This window comes from Rhinoderma darwinii, unplaced genomic scaffold (assembly GCF_050947455.1).
Source record: "Rhinoderma darwinii isolate aRhiDar2 unplaced genomic scaffold, aRhiDar2.hap1 Scaffold_709, whole genome shotgun sequence".
Classification (NCBI taxonomy): Eukaryota; Metazoa; Chordata; class Amphibia; order Anura; family Rhinodermatidae; genus Rhinoderma; species Rhinoderma darwinii.
This window is the reverse complement of record NW_027464270.1, coordinates 152,279-174,697: the sequence shown is the minus strand read 5'-3', so window position 1 is coordinate 174,697 and position 22,419 is coordinate 152,279. Positions and strand designations below refer to the sequence as shown.

Below are 22,419 nucleotides of genomic sequence, written 5' to 3'. Positions count from 1 at the left end.
GGTGGGGGGTGTATAATCTCTGGGTGGGGGGGTGTATAATCTCGGGGTGGGGGGTGTATAATCTCGGGGTGGGGGGGTGTATAATCTCGGGGTGGGGGGTGTATAATCTCTGGGTGGGGGGGTGTATAATCTCGGGGTGGGGGGGGTGTATAATCTCGGGGTGGGGGCTGTATAATCTCGGGGTGGGGGCTGTATAATCTCGGGGTGGGGGCTGTATAATCTCGGGGTGGGGGGTGTATAATCTCTGGGTGGGGGGTGTATAATCTCGGGGTGGGGTCACAGCCGCTGGTACCGGAGGCCTCACAATGTGCGTCTTCTCCTCCACAGCCGGCACCTGCAGAACCTCTTCACCGCAGAGAGAGACTGGAACAAGTTTCATCAGCCGAGGAACCTGCTGCTCGCCCTGGTGGGGGAGGTGGGGGAGCTGGCCGAGCTCTTGTGAGTATCATTGTGACTTGTGCCCCCGTATTAGCCGCTCCCGTCACAGCGCGGACTCTTCCCGTCACAGCGCGGACTCTTCCCGTCACAGCGCGGACTCTTCCCGTCACAGCGCGGACTCTTCCCGTCACAGCGCGGACTCTTCCCGTCACAGCGCGGACTCTTCCCGTCACAGCGCGGACTCTTCCCATAAGGCCTCAGGCACGTTTCCGTCGGCTGTTGTGCGGCCGCTGATGACGGTTCCATGAATCACTGACGGCTTCTGTGGTCAGTCCGTTATTTCACCGCATAAATCAATGCAAAGGCCGAGACTGACGTCAGGAACGGGCACTCGCAGCACCGGTCGTATTTTTCACGTAACGGCCGCACGGTCCATTAAAACAACAGAAGTGTCCGGGGCGATCAGTTATAACGGAGAGTATCCTGACGAAAATAACGGAAGTGACACGAGGCCTGCGAGGGGACTGTGGGGCCCCCGCCACAAGAGCGAGGAGTGGGCGGGGCCTATCGCTTAACCCCTTAGATGCCACAGTCAGTAGTCACCGCAGCATCTGAAGGTTTGCCAGAGGGAGCGCTGTCTTCCGGCACCCACCGGTGCGGTCGCGGGAGGCCGGGTACGTTCAGCGGCTGTTGGGGGTCCCCGGGTTTCCCACACTGACCGGCAATAAAGCTTCATAGTACAAAAACCGTTATGCCGGTGGTGACTGGACCGCGGCTTGTAGGCCCCGAGCGCGACAAAAAATGACATTAAGTTCAGGGAGATTTACCAAAATAAGACCCCCCCCCCCCCCCCCCACCACCAAAAAATAATCGTCTCTTCCTTACATTGGCCGCTTAAAATAGTAAAAAAACAATGAATAAAAATACAATTGATGTCCCGATCATCGCGACCGCGGGAAAACGAGAAGCGGTTACTTAAAAGATTCCCGAGTCAACGAAAAATGTAAAGGGTCTCAAAGTGGCCCCCAAAAAATCCTGTAAGGGGTCCGTCAGGCGAGCGCGTCCACGTGATAACCGACCGCACAGAAGTCTGGGTAAATGACGACCACGGACAGACCACGGACGACATCCACGCGCCGCCCGCGGTTCACACATCCGATGCTAAAGAAATGCAGAGAAATAAAAAAAGGGAGCGCCGGCCGGGGAGAATCCCGGACACGAAAAACAAACGCCACACGCAGAGCGCACGGACACGAAATGCAGAAAATACGCTCCGTTTTTTGTGCCCTTGGATCGGACACGCTCGTGTGAATGAATAAAACCTGCTGTTATAGCGCAAAAGTCATAAAAGCGATCTATGATGTCACCACGAGGTCCACGGCATAAAGAAGAGCGATAAAAGTGCGAGCCTTCCGTGTACCTGGAAATAACGCTCCGCAAAACGCTCAACATAGGCCGGTCATTAACCCCTCATCCACCTTCCACGTACTGTTACGTTGCTGCAGTTTGGTATTTAGCGCAATGACCCGTTACTGTACGTTGCGGTGATGGCGCGGGCTCAGAAGCGATCACCGGCGGGGGGGGGGGCGCTAGAAATGACAACACCACAGAAAAAAGGGGACCTAGAATAAGATAAAAGGCCAAACTCACCATTTGGGCGGGTACAAGCCCAGCAGGACGCAGACCGGTCAAACCCGCTGCGGAAGGAGCGCGCGCAGGTGTTACATATTAATAGCCACGCCCACTGGAGGGGAGGGGTGTGCCGGGCATGGGTATAAATATATTCCGGATACATTATCACTTGTATTTATACCCATGCCCCGCGCACCCCTCCCCTCCAGTGGGCGTGGCTATTAATATGTAACACCTGCGCGCGCTCCTTCCGCAGCGGGTTTGACCGGTCTGCGTCCTGCTGGGCTTGTACCCGCCCAATTGGTGAGTTTGGCCTTTTTTGTATTTTTTTTTTTATAAATTACAACGGAGACCCTGCTCTGACCGCAGGGACCAGAGCCAGCGCCGGTCCCCGCCATTAACACCTTAGATGCCGCAGCCCAAAGCGATTGCGGCATCTAGGTGGTTTGTAGCCAACCCTGGTATGATTGCAATGGCAACCGGAGGTCTAACGATGGCCTCCTGGTCTGCCAAATATGGAGGCCTATCAGGCCGTGTCGGGGGTGTGTGACCGCTCTATGCGGGCAGTGCAATGTATTAGACTAGAGCTCAGCGGCGCCGCCTTCAAGTGCAAAAAAGTGGGGGGGGGACGGGGGGGACGCCCTTTTTCCTGTGCGGTGAACACTAAAAAAAGCTAAAATCACGTTTTGTTTTTTTTACATTATCCCTCGCAAAACATAGAAAATAAAAGTCGCGTGTACGCCAAAATAGTACCAACAAAAAACGACAACCGTCCCGCAAAAACGCCCCGCCCCGATCTGATGAAAATCACCGTTATGGCTGAGACCATGGCGAGAAAAAGAGACTTAAAACTGACTCATCGCGCCAACGCTGGAAAACACAAACTACGCACATTCGGTATCGACCCGCTGAACAAAGTAAAAATGTCACTTATAGCGCGCAATGAATGCGATGTACGAATTGCCGGTTCCTGGTCGCCGTCCTTGCCAAAAAAGGAATAGTGATCAAATGACAGCGTGCGAGGCCAAGACCAGAAATGTTTACGCTGCGCTCCTCCCCTATATCTCACCGTCAGCAGTACTGAAGCCTCAAAACTTCCCTTCTAATTTGCTGCTAGTCGGGGCCCCCTGTGGGTGGTGGGGGTGTCGGGGCCCCCTGTGGGTGGTGGGGGTGTCAGGGCCCCCTGTGGGTGGTGGGGGTGTCGGGGCCCCCTGTGGGTGGTGGGGGTGTCGGGGGGCCCCCTGTGGGTGGTATGTTGGTAGTCTGGTCTGCGGAGTGGTGGGATGTCTCGTCGCGGGGTCCGGTCTCTAGTTAGTGCTGGGATGTCTCGTCGTTGGCCCGGTCTCTAGTTAGTGCTGGGATGTCTCGTCGCTGGTCCGGTCTCTAGTTAGTGCTGGGATGTCTCGGCGCTGGCCCGGTCTCTAGTTCGTGCTGGGATATCTCGTCCCTGGCCCGGTCTCTAGTTAGTGGTGGGATGTCTCGGCGCTGGCCCGGTCTCTAGTTAGTGGTGGGATGTCTCGTCGTTGGCCCGGTCTCTAGTTAGTGCTGGGATGTCTCGTCGCTGGTCCGGTCTCTAGTTAGTGCTGGGATGTCTCGGCGCTGGTCCGGTCTCTAGTTAGTGCTGGGATGTCTCGGCGCTGGTCCGGTCTCTAGTTAGTGCTGGGATGTCTCGGCGCTGGTCCGGTCTCTAGTTAGTGCTGGGATGTCTCGTCGCGGGTCCGGTCTCTAGTTAGTGCTGGGATGTCCCGACGTTGGCCCGGTCTCTAGTTAGTGCTGGGATGTCTCGGCGCTGGTCCGGTCTCTAGTTAGTGCTGGGATGTCTCGTCACAGGTCCGGTCTCTAGTTAGTGCTGGGATGTCTCGGTGCTGGCCCGGTCTCTAGTTAGTGCTGGGATGTCTCGGTGCTGGCCCGGTCTCTAGTTAGTGCCGGGATGTCTCGTCGTTGGCCCGGTCTCTAGTTAGTGCTGGGATGTCTCGTCACGGGTCCGGTCTCTAGTTAGTGCTGGGATGTCTCGGTGCTGGCCCGGTCTCTAGTTAGTGCTGGGATGTCTCGGTGCTGGCCCGGTCTCTAGTTAGTGCTGGGATGTCTCGGTGCTGGCCCGGTCTCTAGTTAGTGCTGGGATGTCTCGGTGCTGGCCCGGTCTCTAGTTAGTGCTGGGATGTCTCGGCGCGGGCCCGGTCTCTAGTTAGTGCTGGGATGTCTCATCGTTGGTCCGGTCTCTAGTTAGTGCTGGGATGTCTCGTCGCTGGTCCGGTCTCTAGTTAGTGCTGGGATGTCTCGGTGCTGGCCCGGTCTCTAGTTAGTGCTGGGATGTCTCGTCGCTGGTCCGGTCTCTAGTTAGTGCTGGGATGTCTCGGTGCTGGCCCGGTCTCTAGTTAGTGCTGGGATGTCTCGTCGCGGGTCCGGTCTCTAGTTAGTGCTGGGATGTCTCGGCGTTGGCCCGGTCTCTAGTTAGTGCTGGGATGTCTCGTCGTTGGCCCGGTCTCTAGTTAGTGCTGGGATGTCTCGTCGCGGGTCCGGTCTCTAGTTAGTGCTGGGATGTCTCGTCGTTGGCCCGGTCTCTAGTTAGTGCTGGGATGTCTCGGCGCTGGCCCGGTCTCTAGTTAGTGCTGGGATGTCTCGTCGCGGGTCCGGTCTCTAGTTAGTGCCGGGATGTCTCGTCGTTGGCCCGGTCTCTAGTTAGTGCTGGGATGTCTCGTCGCGGGTCCGGTCTCTAGTTAGTGCTGGGATGTCTCGTCGTTGGCCCGGTCTCTAGTTAGTGCTGGGATGTCTCGGTGCTGGCCCGGTCTCTAGTTAGTGCTGGGATGTCTCGTCGCGGGTCCAGTCTCTAGTTAGTGCTGGGATGTCTCGTCGTTGGCCCGGTCTCTAGTTAGTGCTGGGATGTCTCGTCGCGGGTCCGGTCTCTAGTTAGTGCTGGGATGTCTCGTCGCGGGTCCGGTCTCTAGTTAGTGCTGGGATGTCTCGGCGCTGGTCCGGTCTCTAGTTAGTGCTGGGATGTCTCGTCGCGGGTCCGGTCTCTAGTTAGTGCTGGGATGTCTCGTCGTTGGCCCGGTCTCTAGTTAGTGGTGGGTTTTCTGGCTCCTGTAAGTTCTTTCTTTGTCTTGACAGTCAGTGGAAGGGCGAGGTCTCGGAAGGTCTCCCTGATTGGACGCCGTCTCAGAAGGAGTCGCTCCGCCATGAGATGAGTGATGTCCTCATTTACCTCTTGGAACTAGCGGAGAAGTGTCATGTGGATCTCCCGCACGCCGTCCTCGCCAAGATGGAGCTGAATGCCAAGAAGTATCCGGTGGAGCGGGTGCAGGGCAGCGCTAAGAAGTATACGGAGTACAGTGAGGAGACGCAGGCCAGCAGTGGGGGGACTCCGCAGGGCACTGGTTAGGAGCCCCTTTTATCATGGACTTTGGTCTCGATTTATTCTCTAGATCTGCAGAGATGAGTGAGATCCCGGCCCCCCCCCCCCGACCTGTCACATGTCCCCTGCACGTGGCTGCTGGATCGGCGCGCTCCGTTATTTTGGAGTATTGGATGTGGGTCGGGCTGGTGGTTTTTCTGTTACGATTTCTCGCTGCAGATGATGATTTTTATTTCTGTTTTTATTGTGAAGGATTTTCCGGGATTAAATGACTTTCTCTACAGCCGTGTTGTGCGGTGTCTGATCAGTGAATGGATGAGGGGGGGGGGGGGGTGACATACTGCAGAGGTCTTGCATCTCTTGTGGCCCGGTGATGGCCAGAAATTCTGCTCTATTTATACTTTCTAGATTAATTCCTCACGATTTTCAAGACCTCTGCTTGTTGTCATTCAGTAGTAACATTCATCTTTCCCTCCAGTGTATAAACTGTCCTGGACACACGGGTGACGGTCGTGTGTCCCGCCCTTTCCCCGCGTACCCTGAAGACGCCGTTTCTCCTACACTTTTAGGGTCATGTGTTGCACACGCAGGTGCAGCGATCAGTAGAAGACGGTGCGACGCACATCATGTGACCGAATCCTATCCACTGGAACTAAACCTGAATGACAACAAGCAGAGATCTTGAAATTTGAGTAATACAGAAACTACATTGGAAAGCTGTAGAACTCTTATGCAAGAAACATTCATTCACTGAAGCTGGACGACCCCCCCCCCCCCCCCCCCAGGTGAAGATCCAGCAGATTCTGCTCCCGCCGTGGACTCTGAAGATTGGGAGATCGGAGGTGAGTCAGAAATATCCCCCCCCCCCCCCCGCCGGTATAAGAGCGGCTCCTGACCCTGCGCTCCCACAGCTCCAGCGGAGGGCGGTCAGGGGGCCACGAGCTGTACGGCCGGTCCCCGGGAGGTGTTGGGTCTGGGGGCGGCCGGTGTCAGGGCATGACGGGGACAGACGACCCTCAGCAGCAGTTTGTTTTGGCCATGATCTGGGGCCGGCAGGTTTACAGTAAGTTCATCTCCCGCGGTGAGGGCTTCCTTCCTCTACCAGCCCCCTCATAACCACAAGTCACCTCACGCCCCCTCCCTTCCCGGGTGTCACCTCACGCCCGTCTTCTGGTTCCCACACTCTTACTTCTGCTCTGCCCGGTGAGGATGGCGCTCGTTGCCTGCCGGTGGCCGCTCGTGATCCTGTCTCTTCTGGAAGGTGCGTTCCTGCTCGTCAATATCCCCCCCCCGGCAGAAAACCGTCTATTATAATGTGTTATATCATACCGCACCGGGGAGCGCAGAGCCGTAGAGGAAATCCTCCGCCGCCGCCGCGCCGCTAGTTCTTACACTGCAGCGAAATGTTCAGCAAACCTCTGACCGGTCATAGAGAGATGTAATAGTGACGCGGCAGACGTTTGTACTGGTGGGGGGGGGGGTGCAAGCACGGAGACCCCCCCCCCCCACCAATCGCTAGAACGAAGCAGCTGAAGGTCTCGTGTGTGCGGCTTTTTCCGGAAATCAATGTATCGGAGTTCGGGCGCGTAGACTTTGTATTGACTCTGAACACGAGTCATCGATTTCCGGAAAAAGCCGAACACCCGAAGCAGCGGAGCTCACACGAGACCTTCAGCTGCTTCATTCTAGCGATTGGTGGAGAGGGGGGGTCTCTGTGCTCGGACCCCCCCCCCTCACCCCCACCAATACAAACGTCTGACGTGTCACTATTATATCTCCCTATGACCGCCCACAGGTTTATCGAACATTTAGCTGCACTTCAAAATTGGGTGTCACCCCCCCCCCCCCCGGTTAATATTGGGTGTCACCCCCCCCCCTGTTAATGTTTGGTGTCACCCCCCCCCCTGTAAATGTTTGGTGTCACCCCCCCCCCCTGTTAATATTGGGTGTCACCCTCTGGTTGTTAATATTTGGTGTCACCCTCTGGTTGTTAATGTTTGGTGTCACCCCCTGGTTGTTAATATTTGGTGTCACCCCCTGGTTGTTAATGTTTGGTGTCACCCCCTGGTTGTTAATGTTTGGTGTCACCCTCTGGTTGTTAATATTTGGTGTCACCCTCTGGTTGTTAATATTTGGTGTCACCCTCTGGTTGTTAATATTTGGTGTCACCCCCTGGTTGTTAATATTTGGTGTCACCCTCTGGTTGTTAATGTTTGGTGTCACCCTCTGGTTGTTAATGTTTGGTGTCACCCCCTGGTTGTTAATGTTTGGTGTCACCCCCTGGTTGTTAATGTTTGGTGTCACCCCCTGGTTGTTAATGTTTGGTGTCACCCTCTGGTTGTTAATATTTGGTGTCACCCTCTGGTTGTTAATATTTGGTGTCACCCCCTGGTTGTTAATATTTGGTGTCACCCTCTGGTTGTTAATATTTGGTGTCACCCCCTGGTTGTTAATGTTTGGTGTCACCCCCCCCCCCCTGTTAATATTGGGTGTCACCCCCTGGTTGTTAATATTTGGTGTCACCCCCTGGTTGTTAATATTTGGTGTCACCCCCTGGTTGTTAATATTGGGTGTCACCCTCTGGTTGTTAATATTTGGTGTCACCCTCTGGTTGTTAATATTTGGTGTCACCCCCTGGTTGTTAATATTTGGTGTCACCCTCTGGTTGTTAATATTGGGTGTCACCCCCTGGTTGTTAATATTTGGTGTCACCCCCTGGTTGTTAATATTTGGTGTCACCCTCTGGTTGTTAATGTTTGGTGTCACCCTCTGGTTGTTAATATTTGGTGTCACCCTCTGGTTGTTAATATTGGGTGTCACCCCCCCCCCCTGTTAATGTTTGGTGTCACCCTCTGGTTGTTAATGTTTGGTGTCACCCTCTGGTTGTTAATGTTTGGTGTCACCCTCTGGTTGTTAATGTTTGGTGTCACCCTCTGGTTGTTAATATTTGGTGTCACCCTCTGGTTGTTAATATTGGGTGTCACCCCCCCCCCCCTGTTAATGTTTGGTGTCACCCTCTGGTTGTTAATATTTGGTGTCACCCTCTGGTTGTTAATATTGGGTGTCACCCCCTGGTTGTTAATATTGGGTGTCACCCCCCCCCTGTTAATGTTTGGTGTCACCCCCCCCCCCTGTTAATGTTTGGTGTCACCCTCTGGTTGTTAATATTTGGTGTCACCCTCTGGTTGTTAATATTGGGTGTCACCCCCCCCCCCTGTTAATGTTTGGTGTCACCCCCCCCCCCCCCCCCGCCCCGGCTGTTAATGTTGTCGCCTCCATCGATGACGTCTCGTGTGATCGTTGTGAATGAGACTTTAGACTTCGTCGTGCGGTAAATCTGCGTCTCCAGATCCTGTCCGTTCTTTACTCCAGAATCCTCTGCGTGTTTATTCTGAATGATGATGTGAGGAGACGGCGCTCCGGGCCTTCACTGTCTTCTGCTGCAGCCGCTGAGGGTCGACTTGTGTTTCGGATCGTTGTCATGTTGGAAAGTTGAAGGCCCCCCCCCGGCAATTCTCCCCCAATATGTCCTGATCAGACGCTGCGTTCATCCTGCCATTGATTGTGACTACGTTCCCGGTGCTGCTGTAGCTCCCCCGAACAGTGGGGCCGTCTCTCTCCGGGTCTAGTTGACTCCTCCAGTGCTTGTGGTTGGGCTCGTTTCTCCATGTGATTTTGTGCCGCCGGTTTGTGGCTCTTCGGTGCAGTGTTGGCCGCCGGTTTGTGGCTCTTTGGTGCAGTGTTGGCCGCCGGTTTGTGGCTCTTTGGTGCAGTGTTGGCCGCCGGTTTGTGGCTCTTCGGTGCAGTGTTGGCCGCCGGTTTGAGACGCCTCGGTGCAGTGACGGTTTGTTTATTTGCGGCCCCTCCACTCTGCAGCCACCACTGTGTCTGGATCTCACTACATGTTGGCAGCGCCCGGCACTTCACACTTCTTCTTCTTCTTTATCAGCGTTTGAACAGATCTGATTGTCGTTTTATGATCTCTGGTTCCTTTTCCTGATTTGTAACGTTGAGCAATGTTTGCGGCAGATCTTTTCTCCGAGTCCGTGCAGCCACTGACTCCCACCAGACACGGCGTAGGGGGGATCCTGCTCCTTCATTGTCGTCTGTGTATAATCAGATAAAACATGGCCCGCGGTGATCGCCTGATAAACCAAGTTGATCACTGGTGTTGGGGGCTTCACGTTGGTCACTGGTGTTGGGGGCTTCACGTTGATCACTGGTGTTGGGGGCTTCACGTTAATCACTGGTGTTGGGGGCTTCACGTTAATCACTGGTGTTGGGGGCTTCACGTTAATCACTGGTGTTGGGGGCTTCACGTTAATCACTGGTGTTGGGGGCTTCACGTTAATCACTGGTGTTGGGGGCTTCACGTTAATCACTGGTGTTGGGGGCTTCACGTTGATCACTGGTGTTGGGGGCTTCACGTTAATCACTGGTGTTGGGGGCTTCACGTTAATCACTGGTGTTGGGGGCTTCACGTTGGTCACTGGTGTTGGGGGCTTCACGTTGATCACTGGTGTTGGGGGCTTCACGTTAATCACTGGTGTTGGGGGCTTCACGTTGATCACTGGTGTTGGGGGCTTCACGTTGATCTCTGGTGTTGGGGGCTTCACGTTGATCTCTGGTGTTGGGGGCTTCACGTTGATCACTGGTGTTGGGGGCTTCACGTTGATCTCTGGTGTTGGGGGCTTCACGTTGATCTCTGGTGTTGGGGGCTTCACGTTGATCACTGGTGTTGGGGGCTTCACGTTGATCTCTGGTGTTGGGGGCTTCACGTTAATCACTGGTGTTGGGGGCTTCACGTTGGTCACTGGTGTTGGGGGCTTCACGTTGATCACTGGTGTTGGGGGCTTCACGTTGATCACTGGTGTTGGGGGCTTCACGTTGATCACTGGTGTTGGGGGCTTCACGTTGATCACTGGTGTTGGGGGCTTCACGTTGATCTCTGGTGTTGGGGGCTTCACGTTGATCTCTGGTGTTGGGGGCTTCATGTTGGTGTCTTTTTGGCTTTTCCAGCGGTGGACGTCTCTTCCAGTTACAATGTGGAGGTCTCTTCTCACAGACGGTTCTCTGCAGAGGGCAGCAGTCTCTTTGGGTACAGAGTGGTGCAGTTTCCTTCCCGCTTTGGACAGAGGTGAGGTCTTCACAGTGACATATACCACAGCGATGTACACACCATGTACCATGTGTCCTGTACTGGGGTGGGAGCACAGCGCAGGAGACCCCCCCCCCTCCCTCTTAGCACAATGCAGGGGGCACTGGACCCATGTGGGGGGCAGTGCTTTATCCCACCAGGTCATATCTGCTTACATTGGGCTCTGTTCGCACCACGTTTTGCATCCTCTTGACGTAAAAGTACATTTAATGCAGGGAGGATCCTGTGACCTCTTGTGGCCATTCTACAAATAACCGGATACATCTAGACGTGGTTCACTAGCCGGACAGGTGAGGAGTTGGCGTCATCTGTGTCCCGCTGCATCCGGTTTTAATAGTAGATTTGCCCAAGAAAGAAAAACCATACCTGGCAAAAACCTGGTGTGAACCGAGCCTTATACCTCATTCACTATCCGTCACTGACTGCGTTGTCCTTGTGTCCCCCTGCTGCTTCCTGTCACTGAATGGCTGCATTTCTGACTACTACTGTCCTGTACAGGGTTTCACACTGCTGTTGGTGCACAGGGAAGAGACTATTTCACGTGGCAGGAGGTTTGGGGGGGACCCGGGCAGATGGATTTACACTTGTGAGTTGATGCGGATAAAAAGCTGCCATCACACAATGATCACACTGGGGGATGGGCAGATTATTGGGGGGACATGTAGAGGAGTATCGTCCAGTAGACAGAGCGGTGATCACGACTCGTCACACAATGATCACACTGGGGGATGGGCAGATTATTGGGGGACATATAGAGGAGTATCGTCCAGTAGACAGAGCGGCGATCACGACTCCTCACACAATGATCACACTGGGGGATGGGCAGATTATTGGGGGGACATGTAGAGGAGTATCGTCCAGTAGACAGAGCGGTGATCACGACTCGTCACACAATGATCACACTGGGGGATGGGCAGATTATTGGGGGACATATAGAGGAGTATCGTCCAGTAGACAGAGCGGTGATCACGACTCCTCACACAATGATCACACTGGGGGATGGGCAGATTATTGGGGGACATATAGAGGAGTATCGTCCAGTAGACAGAGCGGTGATCACGACTCCTCACACAATGATCACACTGGGGGATGGGCGGATTATTGGGGGACATGTAGAGGAGTATCGTCCAGTAGACAGAGTGGTGATCACGACTCCTCACACAATGATCACACTGGGGGATGGGCGGATTATTGGGGGACATGTAGAGGAGTATCGTCCAGTAGACAGAGCGGTGATCACGACTCGTGTCACAATGATCACACTGGGGGATGGGCGGATTATTGGGGGACATGTAGAGGAGTATCGTCCAGTAGACAGAGCGGCGATCACGACTCGTCTCACAATGATCACACTGGGGGATGGGCGGATTATTGGGGGACATGTAGAGGAGTATCGTCCAGTAGACAGAGCGGTGATCACGACTCGTGTCACAATGATCACACTGGGGGATGGGCGGATTATTGGGGGACATGTAGAGGAGTATCGTCCAGTAGACAGAGCGGCGATCACGACTCGTCTCACAATGATCACACTGGGGGATGGGCGGATTATTGGGGGACATGTAGAGGAGTATCGTCCAGTAGACAGAGCGGTGATCACGACTCGTGTCACAATGATCACACTGGGGGATGGGCGGATTATTGGGGGACATGTAGAGGAGTATCGTCCAGTAGACAGAGCGGCGATCACGACTCGTGTCACAATGATCACACTGGGGGATGGGCGGATTATTGGGGGACATGTAGAGGAGTATCGTCCAGTAGACAGAGCGGTGATCACGACTTGTCACACAATGATCACACTGGGGGATGGGCAGATTATTGGGGGACATGTAGAGGAGTATCGTCCAGTAGACAGAGCGGCGATCACGACTCGTCACACAATGATCACACTGGGGGATGGGCAGATTATTGGGGGACATGTAGAGGAGTATCCTCCAGTAGACAGAGCGGCGATCACGACTCGTCACACAATGATCACACTGGGGGATGGGCAGATTATTGGGGGACATGTAGAGGAGTATCGTCCAGTAGACAGAGCGGCGATCACGACTCCTCACACAAGATTTCTCTATTTACAGAGTCCTCATTGGAGATCCAGGTACCAGCAAGTTATACGCCTGTGATGTCAGCAGTCAAAAATGTCAAAACATTGTACTGCCAAGTAAGTGTGTGATATAATAGTGCATTGATTGTGTGTGTGATATAGTAGTGTAATTTGTGTGTGTGACTTATGAGTATAGTGTGTGTGTGTGTGTGTGTATATACAATATGTGCGCTTAGTTGAGTGGTGGTTTTGTATGTATACAGTGTGTGCGTTGTTTGTATACACAGGATGTGTGTATATATAGTATGTGTGTGTGTTTGTGTATATATATATATATGTACATACACTACCATTCAAAAGTTTGGGGTCACCAGACAATTTTGTGTTTTCCATGAAAACTCCCACTTATATTTATCAAATGAGTTGCAAAATGACTAGAAAATCCAGTCCAGACATTGACAAGGTTAGAAATAATGATTTTCTCCTTCAGACTTTGCTTTGGTCGCTCCATTTGCAGCAATTCCAGCATTGCAGACCTTTGGCATTCGAGCTGTTAATTTGCTGAGGTCATCGGGAGACATTCCCCCCCCCCCCATGCTTCCAGAAGCCCCTCCCACAAGTTGGATCGGCTTGATGGGCACTTCTTGCGTACCATACGGTCAAGCTGCTCCCACAACAGCTCTATGGGGGTGAGATCTGGTGACTGCGCCGGCCACTCCATTACAGATAGAATACCAGCTGCCGGCTTCTTCCCTAAATAGTTCTGGCATCATTTGGAGGTGCTTTGGGTCATTGTCCTGTTGTAGGATGAAATTGGCTCCAATCAAGCGCTGTCCACAGGGTATGGCATGGCGTTGCGGAGTGATCGCCTTCCTTATTCACAATCCCTTTTACCTTGTACAAATCTCCCACTTTACCCCAGACCATCACATTACCTCCACCATGCTTGACAGATGGCGTCCGGCGCTCTTCCAGCATCTTTTCAGTTGTTCTGCGTCTCACAAATGTTCTTCTGTGTGATCCAAACACCTCAAACTTCCATTCGTCTGTCCATAACACTTTTTTCCAATCTTCCTCGGTCCAATGTCTGTGGCTTTTGCCCATATTAATCTTTTCCTTTTATTAGCCAGTCTCAGATATGGCTTTTTCTTTGCCACTCTGCCCTGAAGACCAGCATCCCGGAGTCGCCTCTTCACTGTAGACGTTGACACTGGCGTTTTGCGGGTACTATTTAATGAAGCTGCCAGTTGAGGACCTTTGAGGCGTCTATTTCTCACACTAGAGACTCTAATGTACTTGTCTTGTTGCTCAGTTGTGCAGCGGGGCCTCCCACTTCTCTTTCTACTCTGGTTAGAGCCTGTGTGTGCCGTCCTCTGAAGGGAGTAGTACACACCGTTGTAGGAAATCTTCAGTTTCTTGGCAATTTCTCGCATGGAATAGCCTTCATTTCTAAGAACAGGAATAGACTGTCGAGTTTCACATGAAAGCTCTCTTTTTCTAGCCATTTTGAGAGTTTAATCGAACGCACAAATGTAATGCTCCACATACAGTGTGTGTATATGTGTGGTGTGTGTGTATATGTGTGGTGTGTGTGTATATGTATGGTGTGTGTGTATATATGTATGGTGTGTGTGTATATACAGTGTATGGTGTGTGTGTATATATAGTATGTATAATGTGCTCGTGTGTGTGTGTGTGTGTGTGTGTGTGTGTGTGTGTGTGTGTATATATATGTATGGTGTGTGTGTATATACAGTGTATGGTGTGTGTGTATATATAGTATGTATAATGTGCTCGTGTGTGTGTATATATGTATGGTGTGTGTGTGTGTGTGTGTATATATATGTATGGTGTGTGTGTATATACAGTGTATGGTGTGTGTGTATATATAGTATGTATAATGTGCTCGTGTGTGTGTGTATATATGTATGGTGTGTGTGTGTGTGTATATATGTATGGTGTGTGTGTATATATATGTATGGTGTGTGTGTATATATATATGTATGGTGTGTGTGTGTGTGTGTATATATATATGTATGGTGTGTGTGTATATATATGTATGGTGTGTGTGTATATATATGTATGGTGTGTGTGTATATATAGTATGTATAATGTGCTCGGGTGTGTGTACACAGTATGTCTGTCTACAATGTGTGGTGTCTGTGTTTGTATACAATGTTTGTGCGATTGTACTACCATATAGTGTGTGTCTGTCTGTATACAATGTGTGGTGTGTGCGTGTACTGTATGTGTGGTGTGCATGTGTACTGTATGTGTGGTGTGTTGTCTGTATACAATGTGTGTTGTCTGTATCCAATGTGTGCACGCTTGAACTACCATATAGTGTGTGTGTGTCTCTGTCTGTATACAATGTGTGGTGTGCGTGTTGTCTGTATACAATGTGGTGTGCGTGTTGTCTGTATACAATGTGTGCGCGCTTGTACTACCACATAGTGTGTGTCTCTGTCTGTATACAATGTGTGCGCGCTTGTACTACCACATAGTGTGTGTGTCTCTGTCTGTATACAATGTGTGCGCTCTTGTACTACCACATAGTGTGTGTGTTGTCTGTATACAATGTGTGCGCGCTTGTACTACCACATAGTGTGTGTGTGTGTGTGTCTCTGTCTGTATACAATGTGTGCGCTCTTGTACTACCACATAGTGTGTGTGTGTGTGTGTGTGTGTGTTTGTATACAATGTGTGCGCGCTTGTACTACCACATAGTGTGTGTGTGTGTCTCTGTATACAATGTGTGCGCGCTTGTACTACCACATAGTGTGTGTGTGTGTGTGTCTCTGTCTGTATACAATGTGTGCGCTCTTGTACTACCACATAGTGTGTGTGTGTGTTTGTATACAATGTGTGCGCTCTTGTACTACCACATAGTGTGTGTGTTGTCTGTATACAATGTGTGCGCGCTTGTACTACCACATAGTGTGTGTGTGTGCGCGCTTGTACTACCACATAGTGTGTGTGTGTCTCTGTATACAATGTGTGCGCGCTTGTACTACCACATAGTGTGTGTGTGTGTCTCTGTATACAATGTGTGCGCGCTTGTACTACCACATAGTGTGTGTGTGTGTGTGTGTGTGTGTCTCTGTCTGTATACAATGTGTGCGCTCTTGTACTACCACATAGTGTGTGTGTGTGTGTGTGTGTGTTTGTATACAATGTGTGCGCGCTTGTACTACCACATAGTGTGTGTGTGTCTCTGTCTGTATACAATGTGTGCGCGCTTGTACTACCACATAGTGTGTGTGTGTGTCTCTGTATACAATGTGTGCGCTCTTGTACTACCACATAGTGTGTGTGTGTCTCTGTATACAATGTGTGCGCGCTTGTACTACCACATAGTGTGTGTGTGTGTGTTGTCTGTATACAATGTGTGCGCTCTTGTACTACCACATAGCATGCTCTTCAGCCGGTCTGTTTTTTCTCGGTTAGATCAGAACGTCACCTCTAAGCTGGGCCTGACGCTGGAAGTGGAGCCGCTGTCCCGCCGTTGTCTTGTAAGTGTTCGCGCCTGTTCACATCACCGTTAGTTTCCGCTGACGGGTCCTGTCGGAGGTCTCGGTCGACTGCGCTATTATTCCGTCACCATGGAGATCGATGGAGAGGGAAACGGAAGCTGAGGTTTCAGTTTGCCTTTCCGTTAAGGGGTTAACGCGACAGAAACCTCAGATGGAACCGCTCAGCGGAAACGGATGGTGATGTGAACAGGGTCGTATTCATCTCGAGAAAACCATGACTAAGTCTGCACTTCCCGAACCTACGAAAACCCCTGAACAACATCCATCCCCCTCCTAAATACCCCCCCCCCCGGATCCCACTAGACGTAACGGAACGGTCCCTTATACCTGCCCATTACGGGTGCTGCCCTTTACTGGTGCTGCCCTTTACTGGTGCTGCCCTTTACTGGTGCTGCCCTTTACTGGTGCTGCCCTTTACTGGTGCTGCCCTTTACTGGTGCTGCCCTTTACTGGTGCTGCCCTTTACTGGTGCTGCCCTTTACTGGTGCTGCCCTTTACTGGTGCTGCCCTTTACTGGTGCTGCCCACTACGACCTCTGCTCATGGGGGAATCTGTTGTGTAACCGCTGCATTTAGTGATGATGGGAGTCCCTGTCCTGCACGCGGCGGCGGCTGCTCCGTTATTCATGTCTCATCCTCCCTTCCTGTAAATGTCTCTTCTAGTTTGTGATCTGCGGATATCTCGGTTTCTGCTCCTCTGACATGGAAGTGATGAATAAACCAGAACAACCTGTCCGTGCCGTAATTCATTACACAAAATCCCCAGATCTGCCGTCTCCTGCGTAACGCAGGTGTAATGATGAGGTCCCGCTTAGCGAGGGTCTTGTTTACATCCAGGAGACGCCGCACCCCGGACAGATCAGCCTCCGACCAGAAGATGCTGGAGCCCGTCTCTGAGGCCACGGGCACACGTTGCGTATTTTGCTGCAAGATCCGTTGTTTTGCTGCGGTTTTCTTAAGAACTACAGGGATAGATTTCACACGCGAAAATGCGAGATAAATTGACATCCTGGGGTTTCAAAAATTCGCACCGCGGGTCAATTTACGTCCTGAAAAATACCGCAGCGTGGACATGAGATTACATTTTGCCACAGCTGAATACACGCGGCGAAGTCACACGTAATATGCAACGTGTGCGTTCGGCCTACAGGCGGTCATACACGTTAGATGCGTGTCGGCTGAACACGACGATTGTGTCCCAATGTGCGCTGGACTGATGAGGCAGAGACTGGTCCACAGAAGACATGCCAACTACAGACAGCATTTCACCTAAAGAACCTGGTACCTGCAGTGTAAAGCATGGTGGTGGAGATAGACCTATGGCCATAAGAGCACAAAACGTGTGAGAACCACAAACCGCATTGAACCTGATACCTGCAGTGTAAAGCATGGTGGAGAACATGTTCTGGGTTGGACGTGGGTAGCTCACCATCATAGAAGGCTGGAGGATAACGGGAGATCTGTCAGATGGAAGCGAAGCAGAAACTGGACCTTGTAACATGACCGTGACCCCCAACATCCCAGTAACTGAAGAAATAGAGGGTCCTGAATGGCACATCCCGGGGGTAAATCCCATCCAGATGCTGTGTGGGGGGATGGGAAATGCACCGTTCATGCAGGAACCCCCCCCCCCCCCAACATTGCACAGCGGGAGACGTTCGCCATGGAGGAGGGAAAATGTCTCACAGCTGAAGTCCGAGACGTGGACCGTTGTAAGAATCGCCGGCTGGAGGTTGTGTCTGCAAGAGGGGGAAACACCGGGGAGTAGAGCAAAGGGGAGGGGGAACACACCGGGGACTAGAGCAAAGTGCGGAACACACCGGGGACTAGAGCAAAGGGGAGGGGGAACACACCGGGGACTAGAGCAAAGTGCGGAGCACACCGGGGACTAAAGCAAAGGGGGGGGGGAAACACCGGGGACTAAAGCAAAGGGGGGGGAAACACCGGGGACTAGAGCAAAGGGGGGGGCATCGGGCACTAGAGCAAAGGGAGGGGGACACACCGGGGACTAGAGCAAAGGGGGGGGGGGACACCGGGGACTAGAGCAAAGGGGGGAAGCACTGGGGATTGGTGGAGAAGGGGAATTCACTTTTTCACAGAAGGAAACGGCAGATCTGTGAATCTTTCTTATTTCAGAGTCCATTTGTTCTTGTTCAGTTCCTTCTGTGTTTGGGGCCACAGAAAACCCTTTTGCCCGGGGTGCACATACTTTCTATTCATAATGTCCCGTCCGCTATGATCAGATATTTGCCAATTGCTCTTTTTGCTTCCAGGTTTGTGGCTTTGAGGAACCTCATGATTGTTCCAAGACCCTGTACACGAATGGCGCCTGTTACACCGTGGACTCCACACTCTCGGCATCTGACATCCTGAAACCTGGTTATCAAGGTGAGTGCCACGAGGAGCGGTGAGTGCCACGAGGAGCGGTGAGTGCCACGAGGAGCGGTGAGTGCCACGAGGAGCGGTGAGTGCCACGAGCCGGGTGGACACTTACTGAAGATCCTTGTGCTGCATCTATTGATATGTTCTCCCATATTGAGAGCCACGTATGCCCTCGGGTAGCACGCGGTGATGAGCCGGTCTGCGGGCACGTGTTGCTTCCACCCGTGTTATACAAGAGACTCGTGCTCTATATACTGCAATAAAATATTCCCATTGTGGGGCCAGAACTCCGGGCTGCAGAATACTGACTACTTCACTCGAGATCCTCTCAAAATGATCCAAAATATACAGTGAAAGTGACCTCTGCCTGTGCTTCCGGTCTCCATCCATCCCTACCTACTTTTTCCTCCTCCATCTACAGCCTGTCTCTCCCCCTCTCTATTACCTGTGCCCAGCTTATCCCTCTTGCCTACTGCCTGCCTCTTCCTCTGCTCCCTGCCTGCCTCTTCCTCTGCTGCCTGCCTGCCTCTTCCTCTGCTCCCTGCCTGCCTCTTCCTCTGCTGCCTGCCTGCCTCTTCCTCTGCTCCCTGCCTGCCTCTTCCTCTTCTTCCTGCCTGCCTCTTCCTCTGCTCCCTGCCTGCCTCTTCCTCTGCTCCCTGCCTGCCTCTTCCTCTGCTCCCTGCCTGCCTCTTCCTCTGCTCCCTGCCTGCCTCTTCCTCTGCTCCCTGCCTGCCTCTTCCTCTTCTTCCTGCCTGCCTCTTCCTCTGCTCCCTGCCTGCCTCTTCCTCTGCTCCCTGCCTGCCTCTTCCTCTGCTCCCTGCCTGCCTCTTCCTCTGCTCCCTGCCTGCCTCTTCCTCTGCTCCCTGCCTGCCTCTTCCTCTGCTCCCTGCCTGCCTCTTCCTCTGCTTCCTGCCTGCCTCTTCCTTTGCTCCCTGCCTGCCTCTTCCTCTGCTCCCTGCCTGCCTCTTCCTCTGCTGCCTGCCGTTGCCTTCTCTACCTTCCCCTCAGACTTGTCATTCGTTCTTGGAGTGGTATCTCGGCTCAGTTCTTCGTTGTCTGGAGGGTTCATGTTTGTTAACGCAATCATGGGCCAAAATATATTAGACTGAAATTTGTAATGTCAACCGATAGCCGCCCTCCAGTGATTTATCCAGATCATAGGTGATAGATATATATATATCTGAGAGAAGAGACGTCACGAGAGGCCGCGCTCGTATAATCAAAATCCTTCTCTGATCTTTATTGATCCAAACGAGTGTATAAGTAGAATGACCGGAGAGGTGCCGGCTTTGGTTTCAGCCAATCAGCTACAATATGATAATGACTCGGATTCAGCCAATGAGAAAATATTTAAATGCATTATAATAATTCTTCACCCTCCGAGCCCCCGGTGGCCTGAACCTTGTCCCATGGGAAGACGCACATCTCAGATACACAAGTTAATGTGTCCACTTCTTATCTCAGTAGATCAGGGGTCTCAAACTCGGCCGGGTAAGTGGGCCGCTTATAGAAAAAATGGGAAGTTGACGGGCCGCATTACTTTCAAATTTGATACAATACAAAATTATTGTTAATCAATTAGTTATTTGATCTATTATAATAATGATACATTCCTATAATAATAGCGCTAGGTTTAAAATGTGAGATATTTCTCCACGCGCTTATTTCAACAATCCAGCTTTCCAGTTTGGCTGGATTCACACGAGCACATTAACGTCCGTAATTGACGGACGTATTTCGGCCGGAAGTCTCGGACCGAACTCAGTGCAGGGAGCCGGGCTCATCATAGGGATGTACGATGCTAGGAGTCCCTGCCTCTCCGTGGAACTGCTGTCCTGTACTGAAAACATGATTACAGTACGGGACAGTTGTCCTGCAGAGAGGCAGGGACTCCTAGCGTCGTACATAACTATGATGAGCCCGGCTCCCTGCACTGAGTTCGGTCCGAGACTTCCGGCCGAAATACGTCCGTCAATTACGGACGTTAATGTGCTCGTGTGAACCCAGCCTTTAAGTGTCGCTAAATGCAGTCCGGCGGCTCAGTTAGCACACATGTCAAGATTGGGCAGCCCCTTTTTAGATAGTACCGCAGTGCCCTCTGTGGATAATGCAACACACCCCTAGATAAGGCCACAGTGCCCCCTGTAGATAAGGCCACACACCCCTAGATAATGCCAGTGTCCTCTTCAGATACTGTCACACACCCACTTGTAGATAACGCCCCAGTGCCCTCTGTAGAGGCTGCCCCAGTGCCCTCTGTAGAGGCTGCCCCAGTGCCCTCTGTAGAGGCTGCCCCAGTGATGTCAGGGGCTTGCCCAGAGCTGGAGTCCCAGGCAGAGTGCTAGTAGGCTCTTCCTGGGACTCCAGCTGTGCTCCTGATATCACTGGGACTCCTGCTCTGGGGAAGCCCCTGACATCATAGTCGATGTATGGACAGCGATGTCAGAGGCTTCCCCAGAGTCCCGGAGCAGAGCCGATAATAGCGCTCTGCCCGGGACTCCGCTCTGGGGAAGACCCTGACACACTGTCCATATATGGGCAGCGATGTCAGGGAATTCCACAGAGTCCCGGAGCAGAGCCGACACCATCGCTCTGCCCGGGACTCCGGCTCTGGGGAAACCCCAGACATCGCTGTTCATATGTGGACAGCGATGTCAGGGAATTCCAGAGTCTCAGAGCAGATCCGATACTAGCGGCTCTGTGTCCCGCGGGCCGCAGATGACAGCCCCAGGGGCCGCGTGCTTGAGACCCCTGCACTAGAGAATGGAGACTTCAGATAAGATTAAATCATTTAACCCCTAGGCGCACCACGATGCAACTGTACGTCCCAGCGGCCAGTGTCTTAGCGCACAGGCACGTACAGTTACTGAGTGGTTCCCGGTGCACACTGTCCGTTCTCAATGGTGATGGAAACATTGTTAATGCTTTCCGTTCGTCACCATTCCGTCTGGTTTCCGGTTTTCCGACGGAATCAATAGCGGAGTCGACTACGAGATCAATGGTGACTGAAACCGAAGCTGTGCTGTCACTTTCACTTTCCGTTGCGGGGTTCACCCGACGGAAACCTCCCACGGAACGGAAATGAACGGTGATGTGAACAGGCCCTTAGCTACGTATATACACACACAAATTAATAAAATGGCTGCGAAGCATTACACGGCCTAAGAGGCGCACGCCATGATCGCATCCGATACGGACTCAGCGAGTGGTGAGGAACCAGATCTTTCTCTCGTCCTCCTCTAGTGACAGCGAAGAACCTCCTCATAGTCACAGGAGGGTTAGTGCCCAGGTTCTGCCTGACCCTGGTACTGCCGTTCTGCCTGACCCTGGTACTGCCGTTCTGCCTGACCCTGGTACTGCCGTTCTGCCTGACCCTGGTACTGCCGTTCTGCCTGACCCTGGTACTGCCGTTCTGCCTGACCCTGGTACTGCCGTTCTGCCTGACCCTGGTACTGCCGTTCTGCCTGACCCTGGTACTGCCGTTCTGCCTGACCCTGGTACTGCCGTTCTGCCTGACCCTGGTACTGCCGTTCTGCCTGACCCTGGTACTGCCGTTCTGCCTGACCCTGGTACTGCCTGACCCTGAAACTGCCGTTCTGCCTGACCCTGAAACTGCCGTTCTGCCTGACCCTGGTGCTGCCAGCAGTGATTGGTCACCCCCAATCAATTACACCCCCCAAATCCCAGAAGTGACTGCTGCGGCAGGAATTCACGTGCAGACGGAAGGAGTGGCTGTGATTGGATATTTCATATTGTTCTTTACCGACAATCTGATAGAGCTTATGATGGACCAAACCAACATCTACGCCCAGCGATTTCTAGCCGAACACCCAAACTCATTTTATGCCCAGCCCAATCAGCAACCAACTAACTGCAGAAATGCAAAAATACTGGGGGTTCGTCCTCAACATGGGGTCTCACTAAGAAGCCCAAAGTGA

At 52.5% G+C, this 22,419-nt stretch overlaps 2 protein-coding genes across 3 annotated transcripts in view; both read left to right on the top strand.

Annotated features, from left to right (window-relative positions):
- Nucleotides 1-327: 327 nt before the first annotated feature.
- DCTPP1 (dCTP pyrophosphatase 1) lies at nucleotides 328-5,645 on the top strand (the record flags this gene model as incomplete). Its single annotated transcript, XM_075849227.1, has 2 exons — nucleotides 328-438; nucleotides 5,119-5,645. Coding segments are annotated over 2 exons (382 nt in total), but the record flags the coding sequence as incomplete, so codon positions are not given.
- Nucleotides 5,646-6,272: 627 nt separating this feature from the next.
- The window catches only part of LOC142729185 (integrin alpha-L-like), a 54,081-nt gene continuing 37,934 nt past the window's right edge, over nucleotides 6,273-22,419 (top strand). Inside the window, exons 1-5 of one of the 2 annotated variants that reach the window (XM_075849222.1) lie at nucleotides 6,273-6,425; nucleotides 10,382-10,499; nucleotides 12,602-12,684; nucleotides 16,015-16,079; nucleotides 18,373-18,487. In XM_075849222.1, coding sequence (XP_075705337.1) covers nucleotides 6,359-6,425; nucleotides 10,382-10,499; nucleotides 12,602-12,684; nucleotides 16,015-16,079; nucleotides 18,373-18,487 — 448 coding nt within the window. In that variant the 5' untranslated portion in view covers nucleotides 6,273-6,358. The other variant, XM_075849223.1, reaches the window with a different exon arrangement.